This window comes from Triticum aestivum, chromosome 1D, assembly GCF_018294505.1.
Source record: "Triticum aestivum cultivar Chinese Spring chromosome 1D, IWGSC CS RefSeq v2.1, whole genome shotgun sequence".
NCBI classification, from domain to species: Eukaryota; Viridiplantae; Streptophyta; class Magnoliopsida; order Poales; family Poaceae; genus Triticum; species Triticum aestivum.
In genome coordinates, this window is record NC_057796.1 from 24,982,295 (window position 1) to 24,994,028 (window position 11,734).

The 11,734-nt window shown below is 45.9% G+C and overlaps 1 protein-coding gene across 1 annotated transcript; it reads right to left on the reverse strand.

Moving 5' to 3' along the window:
* Positions 1-70: 70 nt before the first annotated feature.
* Positions 71-11,401, reverse strand: LOC123157265 (protein FAR1-RELATED SEQUENCE 5-like). The gene is made up of 4 exons (XM_044575525.1): positions 11,066-11,401; positions 10,942-10,963; positions 1,103-2,287; positions 71-75 (listed from the first exon to the last, which is right to left on the reverse strand). The coding sequence occupies exons 1-4, from the start codon at positions 11,399-11,401 to the stop codon at positions 71-73; spliced, it is 1,548 nt and encodes a 515-aa protein (XP_044431460.1).
* Between the last annotated feature and the right edge of the window lie 333 nt (positions 11,402-11,734).

The window sequence follows — 11,734 nt, forward strand, 5'->3', positions numbered from 1 at the left end:
ACTAACTGATCCTTAAGTTCAAGTTATGCTTCATGACACAAATACAATTTTTTTGAATGCAAATTATAGTTTAACCTGCAGCATGTAAATGCAGAAAGGAACAAAAGACCTCAGCATGAGAATTCAATTTCTCAGGGATGCAAGTATGTTTCATATGACTCAGTAAATTCAAGTTCACTTTCATAAGCAACATATGTTTTTCAACTTTTAAACACAAGGGTGCTACATATTTAACGCCATTTGTTTCAACAGAATGTTTTTATGCTACATTCCCTGAAAATGTGGTTCAAGTCAACTACAGTACTCTGTTTTTTCAATAAAAATTCAGCAAGTGTACATAGACCACTTCTAGGAAAAGGGCTATAGCGAATATGGACATTAATGGTGCACCAAGTATGTGGTGCGCCACTGCTATATAGCAGTGGCGCACCAGATACAGGTACGCCATTATTGACATATTACTAATGGCGCACCTGGTGTGTGGTGCGTCATTACTAGTTTTGAAAAAATAAAAAAAATGTTAGCAGTGGCGCACCAGGGGATAGTGCGCCATTATTAGTTGACATAGTAATGACGCACCTGTACAAAGTGCGCCATTACTATGTGTATGACTGGGTCCAACCTTGGTCAAACTTAGTAATAGCGCACTTTGCATGGATGCGCCATTACTATGTCAAACTTAATAATGGCGCACCTACACAAATTGCGCCATTACTAAGTTTGACCAATGTTTGACCAAGTCATACACATAGTAATGGCGCACTTTGTACAAGTGCGCCATTACTATGTCAACTAGTAAGGGCGCACTATCCCCTGGTGCGCCACTGCTAACAACTCATAACCAAATGCACCCCCCCCCCCACCCCCGTGGACCGCCTTTTCAGTTTTAAAAAAATAAAAGAAAATGATGGAAATGTCAAAAAAATAAAAGAAATAAGTTTCCAACGTGATATGTGGTCTAGTTGTTGGGAAAATTTACAAATATGAATTTCGTCTTTATTTCCAAAATCTCTCTGAAATTTAGTAAAATGGGCATAACTTTTGCATACAAACTCAGATTAAAAAGTTTTTTATATGAAAAATCATCTACTCGAAAAGTTACATCCGAATTCAAAGTTAATGCTTCCATTGTGAAGCGCGGGGACCTGGTTGATTACATATCCCGTTGATGCAATCACTTCTGATTGAAACTTGCCCAAAACAGCCCGGGTGTAGAAGTTGACCGCTTGATGCTCAATGTTGTATCTTGAGTAAAGAGGTGTTGTTGTTGCTTCACCAATGAAAGCCTGGTTGTCCTCACGGTCTAGCATCGTCTCTTGGAGCACCTCATACTGCTGCACAAATTTCCAAACCGACTCTTGAGGATTGATGAACATCTTGAAGTAAGAGTTGAGGCCCTCCGACCTCCCTGTAGTGCTTGTGAATGGGAAGAAGCATTTCCGGAAGTATGATGGAGCCCAGGTATGCCGGGTTCGCCACATGTTGCAAAGCTGTCTATTGTCTTCCAATTCGAAGCAATGTATCATGTGCTGCCAATTATCCTCAAACTCATCAACTGTTTCCGGATCGTTGATGCATGTGTAGAAAGCTTGCTCAAAAACTTCATCCCTGCTCAGTATTCTGCCCAACTTCTCTCTCGCTTTCCGCTGGACATGCCATTTGTAACACCTATGCACTGTATTTGGTAAGGCTTCAAAAATGGTTGTTTCCATTGCCTTGTCTTGATCTGTCATGATGTTCAATGGATGTACATTGTTCATCGCAATCAGAAAGTTTTGGAAGACCCACTTGAAGGTTTCAATTCGTTCATTCGGAAGCAAAGCACACCCCAACAAAATTGTCTGCAAATGGTTGTTGATGCCAACAATCGGAGCAAATGGCATATTGTACCTATTTGTGCAAAAGGTGGTGTCAAAGAAAACACAATCTCTGTACTTACGGTACAATGCCCTTGTCCTCCCATCAACCCAAAACAGTCCAGTGACAGTGTTTGTTTCCTCATCAACTGTTTTTGCATAATAGAATTCCGGATTATCATCTTGCCGCCTTTCAAAGTATGCAACCGTCATGTCCATGTCCCTGAGATTTATGGTTTGCCGCAGCTTGGAACGAAAATTTGTAACATCCCTCTTGACGTATGGCAGTATCCTCCGGTCTCCACCACGGACCCTCCCAAGCATTCCCATGCAGGATGATGTGGAGAAGTTCACATCATGCATTGTCAATATGAGGTCCAAATCCTCTTGCGGAATGTTGCGGTGTGAGTGGTAGATGTTGCAAATATGCCCTAGAGGCAATAAAAAATGGTTATTATTATATTTCCTTGTTCATGATAATTGTCTATTGTTCATGCTATAATTGTGTTATCCAGAAATCGTAATACATGTGTGAATACATACACCATAACGTGTCCCTAGTAAGCCTCTAGTTGACTAGCTCGGTTATCAACAGATAGTCATGGTTTCCTGACTATGGACATTGGATGTCATTGATAACGGGATCACATCATTAGGAGAATGATGTGATGGACAAGACCCAATCCTAAGCATAGCACAAAAGATCGTGTAGTTCGTTTGCTAGGGCTTTTCCAATGTCAAGTATCATTTCCTTAGACCATGAGATCGTGCAACTCCCGGATACCGTAGGAGTGCTTTGGGTGTACCAAACGTCACAACGTAACTGGGTGACTATAAAGGTACACTACGGGTATCTCCGAAAGTGTCTATTGAGTTGGCACGGATCGAGACTGGGATTTGTCACTCCGTATGACGGAGAGGTATCTCTGGGCCCACTCGGTAATGCATCATCATAATGAGCTCAATGTGACTAAGGAGTTAGTCACGGGATCATGCATTACGGTACGAGTAAAGTGACTTGCCGGTAACGAGATTGAACAAGGTATTGGGATACCGACGATCGAATCTCGGGCAAGTAACGTACCGATTGACAAAGGGAATTGTATACGGGATTGATTGAATCCTCGACATCGTGGTTCATCCGATGAGATCATCGTGGAACATGTGGGAGCCAACATGGGTATCCAGATCCCGCTGTTGGTTATTGTCCGGAGAGGCGTCTCGGTCATGTCTGCATGTCTCCCGAACCCGTAGGGTCTACACACTTAAGGTTAGGTGACGCTAGGGTTGTAGAGATATTAGTATGCGGAATCCCGAAAGTTGTTCGGAGTCCCGGATGAGATCCCGTACGTCACAAGGAGTTCCGGAATGGTCCGGAGGTGAAGAATTATATATAGGAAATCCAGTTTCGGCCATCGGGAAAGTTTTGGGGGTTATCGGTATTGTACCGGGACCACCGGAAGGGTCCCGGGGGTCCACCGGGTGGGGCCACCTATCCCGAAGGGCCCCATGGGCTGAAGTGGGAGGGGAACCAGCCCCTGGTGGGCTGGTGCGACCCCCATGGGCCTCCCCCTGCGCCTAGGGTTGGAAACCCTGGGGGTGGGGGGCGCCCCACCTGACTTGGGGGGGAAGTTTCCCCCCCTTGGCCGCCGCCCCCCCTGTAGATGGGATCCCAGGGGCCGGCGCCCCCCCAGGGGGCCTATATAAAGGGGGGGAGGGAGGGCTGCTGTACCCTAGCCCCTGGCGCCTCCCTCTCCCTCCCGTGACACCTCTCTCTCCCGCTTGCACTTGGCGAAGCCCTGCCGGGATCCCCGCTACTTCCACCACCACGCCGTCGTGCTGCTGGATCTCCATCAACCTCTCCTTCCCCCTTGCTGGATCAAGAAGGAGGAGACATCGCTGCTCCGTACGTGTGTTGAACGCGGAGGTGCCGTCTACAGGGTCACGGTGATTTGGATCACGACGAGTACGACTCCATCAACCCCGTTCACTTGAACGCTTCCGCTCGCGATCTACAAGGGTATGTAGATGCACCCTTTCCCCTCGTTGCTAGTAAACTCCATAGATGGATCTTGGTGATGCGTAGAAAATTTTAAAATTCTGCAACGATCTCCAACAGTGGCATCATGAGCCAGGCCTATGCGTAGTTACTATGCACGAGTAGAACACAAAGCAGTTGTGGGCGTAGATGTTGTCAATTTTTCTTGCCACTACTAGTCTTATCTTGTTTCGGCGGTATGGTGGGATGAAGAGGCCCGGACCGACCTTACACGTACGCTTATATGAGACAGGTTCCACCGACTGACATGCACTAGTTGCATAAGGTGGCTAGCGGGTGTCTGTCTCTCCCACTTTAGTCGGAACGGATTCGATGAAAAGGGTCCTTATGAAGGGTAAATAGAAATTGGCATATCACGTTGTGGTTTTACGTAGGTAAGAAACGTTCTTTCTTGAAACCTATAGAAGCCACGTAAAAACTTGCAACAACAATTAGAGGACGTCTAACTTGTTTTTGCAGCATTTGCCTTGTGATGTGATATGGCCAGAAGATGTGATGAATGATATATGTGATGTATGAGATTGATCATATTCTTGTAATAGGAATCACGACTTGCATGTCGATGAGTATGACAACCGGCAGGAGCCATAGGAGTTGTCTTTATTTTTTGTATGACCTGCGTGTCATTGAATAACGCCATGTAAATTACTTTACTTTATTGCTAAACGTGTTAGCCATAGAAGTAGAAGTAATCGTTGGCGTGACAACTTCATGAAGACACAATGATGGAGATCATGATGATGGAGATCATGGTGTCATGCCGGTGACGAAGATGATCATGGCGCCCCGAAGATGGAGATCAAAGGAGCAAAATGATATTGGCCATATCATGTCACTATTTGATTGCATGTGATGTTTATCATGTTTTACATCTTATTTGCTTAGAACGACGGTAGTAAGTAAGATGACCCCTTATAATAATTTCAAGAAAGTGTTCCCCCTAACTGTGCACCGTTGCGAAGGTTTGTTGTTTCGAAGCACCACGTGATGATCGGGTGTGATAGATTCTAACGTTCGCATACAACGGGTGTTGACGAGCCTAGCATGTACAGACATGGCCTCGGAACACACGCAATACACTTAGGTTGACTTGACGAGCCTAGCATGTACAGACATGGCCTCGGAACACGGAAGACCGAAAGGTCGAGCATGAGTCGTATAGAAGATACGATCAACATGGAGATGTTCACTGATCTTGACTAGTCCGTCTCAAGTGATGGTCGGACACGGCCTAGTTAACTCGGATCATGTTTCACTTAGATGACTAGAGGGATGTCTATCTGAGTGGGAGTTCATTGAATAATTTGATTAGATGAACTTAATTATCATGAACTTAGTCTAAAATCTTTACAATATGTCTTGTAGATCAAATGGCCCACGTTGCCCTCAACTTCAACGCGTTCCTAGAGAAAACCAAGCTGAAAGATGATGGCAGCAACTATACGGACTGGGTCCGGAACCTGAGGATCATCCTCATAGCTGCCAAGAAAGATTATGTCTTAGAAGCACCGCTAGGTGAAGCACCCATCCCAGAGAACCAAGACGTTATGAACGCTTGGCAATCACGTGCTGATGATTACTCCCTCATTCAGTGCGGCATGCTTTACAGCTTAGAACCGGGGCTCCAAAAGCGTTTTGAGAAACATGGAGCATATGAGATGTTCGAAGAGCTGAAAATGGTTTTCCAAGCTCATGCCTGGGTCGAGAGATATGAAGTCTCCGACAAGTTCTTCAGCTGTAAAATGGAGGAAAATAGTTCTGTTAGTGAGCACATACTCAGAATGTCTGGGTTACACAACCGCTTGTCTCAGCTGGGAGTTAATCTCCCGGATGACGCGGTCATTGACAGAATCCTTCAGTCGCTTCCACCGAGCTACAAGAGCTTTGTGATGAACTTCAATATGCAGGGGATGGAAAAGACCATTCCTGAGGTATATTCAATGCTGAAATCAGCGGAGGTGGAGATCAAAAAGGAACATCAAGTGTTGATGGTGAATAAAACCACTAAGTTCAAGAAAGTCAAGGGTAAGAAGAACTTCAAGAACGACGGCAAGGGAGTTGCCGCGCCCGGTAAGCCAGTTGCCAGGAAGAAGCCAAGGAATGGACCCAAGCCAGAGACTGAGTGCTTTTATTGCAAGGGAAGTGGTCACTGGAAGCGGAACTACCCCAAATACTTAGCGGACAAGAAGGCCGGCAACACCAAAGGTATATGTGATATACATGTAATTGATGTGTACCTTACCAGTACTCGTAGTAGCTCCTGGGTATTTGATACCGGTGCGGTTGCTCATATTTGTAACTCAAAACAGGAGCTGCAGAATAAGCGGAGACTGGCGAAGGACGAGGTGACGATGCGCGTCGGGAATGGTTCCAAGGTCGATGTGATCGCCGTCGGCACGCTACCTCTGCATTTACCTACGGGATTAGTTTTCAACCTCAATAATTGTTATTTAGTGCCAGCTTTGAGCATGAACATTGTATCTGGATCTCGTTTAATTCGAGATGGCTACTCATTTAAATCCGAGAATAATGGTTGTTCTATTTATATGAGAGATATGTTTTATGGTCATGCCCCGCTGGTCAATGGTTTATTCTTAATGAATCTCGAACGTGATGTTACACATATTCATAGTGTGAATACCAAAAGATGTAAAGTTGATAACGATAGTCCCACATACTTGTGGCACTGCCGCCTTGGTCACATTGGTGTCAAGCGCATGAAGAAGCTCCATGCAGATGGACTTTTGGAGTCTCTTGATTACGAATCATTTGACACGTGCGAACCATGCCTCATGGGTAAGATGACCAAGACTCCGTTCTCCAGAACAATGGAGCGAGCAACCAACTTATTGGAAATCATACATACCGATGTGTGCGGTCCAATGAGTGTTGAGGCTCGCGGAGGATATCGTTATGTTCTCACTCTCACTGATGACTTAACTAGATATGGGTATGTCTACCTAATGAAACACAAGTCTGAAACCTTTGAAAAGTTCAAGGAATTTCAGAGTGAGGTTGAGAATCAACGTGACAGGAAAATAAAGTTCTTACGATCAGATCGTGGTGGAGAATATTTAAGTCACGAATTTGGTACGCACTTAAGGAAATGTGGAATCGTTTCACAACTCACGCCGCCTGGAACACCTCAGCGAAACGGTGTGTCCGAACGTCGTAATCGCACTCTATTGGATATGGTGTGATCTATGATGTCTCTTACCGATCTACCGCTCTCATTTTGGGGCTATGCTTTAGAGACTGCCGCATTCACTTTAAATAGGGCTCCGTCGAAATCCGTTGAGACGACACCGTATGAATTATGGTTTGGGAAGAAACCTAAGCTGTCGTTTCTAAAAGTTTGGGGATGCGATGCTTATGTCAAGAAACTTCAACCTGAAAAGCTCGAACCCAAGTCGGAAAAATGCGTCTTCATAGGATACCCTAAGGAAACCATTGGGTATACCTTCTACCTCAGATCCGAAGGCAAGATCTTTGTTGCCAAGAACGGGTCCTTTCTGGAGAAAGAGTTTCTCTCGAAAGAATTAAGTGGGAGGAAAGTGGAACTTGATGAGGTGATAGTCGCCCCTTCCGAACCGGAAAGTAGCGCAGTGCGGGAAGATGTTCCTGTGGTGCCTACACCGACTGGGGAGGAAGTTAATGATGATGATCATGAAGCTCCGGATCAAGTTACTGCTGAACTACGAAGGTCCACAAGGACACGTTCCGCACCAGAGTGGTACGGCAACCCTGTCCTGGAAATCATGTTGTTAGACAACGGTGAACCTTCGAACTATGAAGAAGCGATGGCGGGCCCGGATTCCGACAAATGGCTAGAAGCCATGAAATCCGAGATAGGATCCATGTATGAAAACGAAGTATGGACTTTGACTGACTTGCCCGATGATCGGCGAGCCATAGAAAATAAATGGATCTTTAAGAAGAAGACAGACGCAGATGGTAATGTGACCATCTATAAGGCTCGACTTGTCGCTAAGGGTTATCGACAAGTTCAAGGGGTTGACTACGATGAGACTTTCTCACCCGTAGCGAAGCTGAAGTCCGTCCGAATCATGTTAGCAATTGCCGCATTCTATGATTATGAGATTTGGCAAATGGACGTCAAAACAACATTCCTTAACGGCTTTCTTAAGGAAGAATTGTATATGATGCAGCCGGAAGGTTTTGTTGATCCTAAGAATGCTAACAAGGTACGCAAGCTCCAGCGCTCCATCTATGGGCTGGTGCAAGCATCTTGGAGTTGGAACATTCGTTTTGATGAGATGATCAAAGCGTTTGGGTTTACACAGACTTATGGAGAAGACAAGAAAGTGAGTGGGAGCTCTGTAGCATTTCTCTTATTATATGTGGATGACATACTATTGATGGGAAATGATATAGAATTCTTGGAAAGTATAAAGGCCTACTTGAATAAGTGTTTTTCAATGAAGGACCTTGGAGAAGCTGCTTATATATTAGGCATCAAGATCTATAGAGATAGATCAAGACGCCTCATTGGTCTTTCACAGAGTACATACCTTGACAAGATATTGAAGAAGTTCAATATGGATCAGTCCAAGAAGGGGTTCTTGCCTGTATTGCAAGGTGTGCAATTGAGCACGGCTCAATGCCCGACCACGGCAGAAGATAGAGAAAAGATGAGTGTCATCCCCTATGCCTCGGCCATAGGGTCTATTATGTATGCCATGCTGTGTACCAGACCTGATGTAAACCTTGCCGTAAGTTTGGTAGGAAGGTACCAAAGTAATCCCGGCATGGAACACTGGACAGCGGTCAAGAATATCCTGAAGTACCTGAAGAGGACTAAGGATATGTTTCTCGTTTATGGAGGTGACGAAGAGCTCGTCATAAAGGGTTACGTCGATGCTAGCTTCGACACAGATCTGGATGACTCGAAGTCACAAACCGGATACGTGTATATTTTGAATGGAGGGGCAGTAAGCTGGTGCAGTTGCAAGCAAAGCGTCGTGGCGGGATCTACATGTGAAGCGGAGTACATGGCAGCCTCCGAGGCAGCCCAAGAAGCAATCTGGATGAAGGAGTTCATTACCGACCTAGGGGTGATTCCCAATGCGTTGGGCCCGATGACTCTCTTCTGTGACAACACTGGAGCTATTGCCCTTGCCAACGAGCCCAGGTTTCACAGGAAGACTAGGCATATCAAGCGTCGCTTCAACTCCATTTGTGAAAGTGTTCAAAATGGAGACATAGATATTTGTAAAGTACATACGGACCTGAATGTAGCAGATCCGTTGACTAAACCTCTCCCTAGAGCAAAACATGATCAACACCAGAACTCTATGGGTGTTCGATTCATCACAATGTAACTAGATTATTGACTCTAGTGCAAGTGGGAGACTGTTGGAAATATGCCCTAGAGGCAATAATAAAATGGTTATTATTATATTTCCTTGTTCATGATAATTGTCTATTGTTCATGCTATAATTGTGTTATCCGGAAATCTTAATACATGTGTGAATACATAGACCATAACGTGTCCCTAGTAAGCCTCTAGTTGACTAGCTCGTTGATCAACAGATAGTCATGGTTTCCTGACTATGGACATTGGATGTCATTGATAACGGGATCACATCATTAGGAGAATGATGTGATGGACAAGACCCAATCCTAAGCATAGCACAAAAGATCGTGTAGTTCGTTTGCTAGAGCTTTTCCAATGTCAAGTATCATTTCCTTAGACCATGAGATCGTGCAACTCCCGGATACCGCGGGAGTGCTTTGGGTGTACCAAACGTCACAACGTAACTGGGTGACTATAAAGGTACACTACGGGTATCTCCGAAAGTGTCTGTTGAGTTGGCACGGATCGAGACTGGGATTTGTCACTCCGTATGACGGAGAGGTATCTCTGGGCCCACTCGGTAATGCATCATCATAATGAGCTCAATGTGACTAAGGAGTTAGTCACGGGATCATGCATTACGGTACGAGTAAAGTGACTTGACGGTAACGAGATTGAACAAGGTATTGGGATATCGACGATCGAATCTCGGGCAAGTAACGTACCGATTGACAAAGGGAATTGTATACGGGATTGATTGAATCCTCGACATCGTGGTTCATCCGATGAGATCATCGTGGAACATGTGGGAGCCAACATGGGTATCCAGATCCCGCTGTTGGTTATTGACCGAAGAGGCGTCTCGGTCATGTCTGCATGTCTCCCGAACCCGTAGGGTCTACACACTTAAGGTTCGGTGACGCTAGGGTTGTAGAGATATTAGTATGTGGAAACCCGAAAGTTGTTCGGAGTCCCGGATGAGATCCCGTACGTCACGAGGAGTTCCGAAATGGTCCGGAGGTGAAGAATTATATATAGGAAGTCCAGTTTCGGCCACCGGGAAAGTTTCGGGGGTTTCCGGAGGGCCCCATGGGCTGAAGTGGGAGGGGAAACAGCCCCTGGTGGGCTGGTGCGCCCCCATGGGCCTCCCCCTGCGCCTAGGGTTGGAAACCCTGGGGTGGGGGCGCCCCACCTGACTTGGGGGGGGGGAGTTTCCCCCCCTTGGCCGCCGCCCCCTGTAGATGGGATCCCAGGGGCCGGCGCCCCCCCCCCCCCCAGGGGGCCTATATAAAGGGGGGAGGGAGGGCTGCTGTACACTAGCCCCTGGCGCCTCCCTCTCCCTCCCGTGACACCTCTCTCTCCTGCTTGCGCTTGGCGAAGCCCTGCCGGGATCCCGCTACTTCCACCACCACGCCGTCGTGCTACTGGATCTCCATCAACCTCTCCTTCCCCCTTGCTGGATCAAGAAGGAGGAGACGTCGCTGCTCCGTACGTGTGTTGAACGCGGAGGTGCCGTCCGTTCGGCGCTCGGTCATCGGTGATTTGGATCACGACGAGTACGACTCCATCAACCCCGTTCACTTGAACGCTTACACTCGCGATCTACAAGGGTATGTAGATGCACTGCTTTCCCCTCGTTGCTAGTAAACTCCATAGATGGATCTTGGTGATGCGTAGAAAATTTTAAAATTCTGCAACGATCTCCAACAGTAGAACCGTACACGCTCTGGCTGTGGCATCAGAGGGTGGGTATGCTCTGCAACGAAATATGAAACAACCCATTTATTGCCCCACAGCCCAACTATCAAGTGTGCTTTGCAATCATGACGGACCAATCTATTTTTTTGACGCTTGTTTGTGACATCCATTTCAAACCAAGATTCTTTGCTTGATGAGTGCTGTTCCGTCGAGATTGCTTCCGAAGCACTGCTAGTATCGGTCTTATTCTCGGGCTTCCCGGCATGGACACACCGGAACACCCTCTTGATTAGTACCACAGGCCCCTTCTTTTGGCTGTTCTTTGAAGCAGATGTGTGTATGCCAAAGCCCAATTTGAATGCATAGTCGTTGTAGAACAGCTTAGCATCATCAACAGAGTCGAACTCCATCCCAACATATGGTGCTAGTGGTTGAGATGAAATCTCATCATATTCTTCATCATCAGACATTGCAGTCGCTGAAGTTGTCCCCAAGTTTGCTGCAAATTGATTTTCGGTGTAGCTATCCTCACCTATTGTACTACTGTGGGGAGCCTATCAACAGTGAAACAAAAGTTACTAACTGATCCTTAAGTTCAAGTTATGCTTCATGACACGAATACAATTTTTTTGAATGCAAATTATAGTTTAACTAGCAGCATGTAAATGCAGAAAGGAACAAAAGACTTCAGCATGAGAATTCAATTTCTCAGGGATGCAAGTATGTTTCATATGACTCAGTAAATTCAAGTTCACTTTCATAAGCAACATATGTTTTTCAACTTTTAAACACAAGGGTGCTAC

Excerpts from the sequence above, each read along its gene's own strand:
- LOC123157265 (XM_044575525.1), bottom strand. The coding sequence starts at position 11,401 with ATGTCTGATGATGAAGAATATGATGAGATTTCATCTCAACCACTAGCA. Across the intron at positions 10,964-11,065 it reads AGCGTCAAAAAAATAGATTG|CCAGAGCGTGTACGGTTCTA; the intron begins GTCCGTCATGAT and ends CTGATGCCACAG. Across the intron at positions 2,288-10,941 it reads AGAGCGTGTACGGTTCTACT|GGCATATTTGCAACATCTAC; the intron begins GTTGGAGATCGT and ends TATTGCCTCTAG.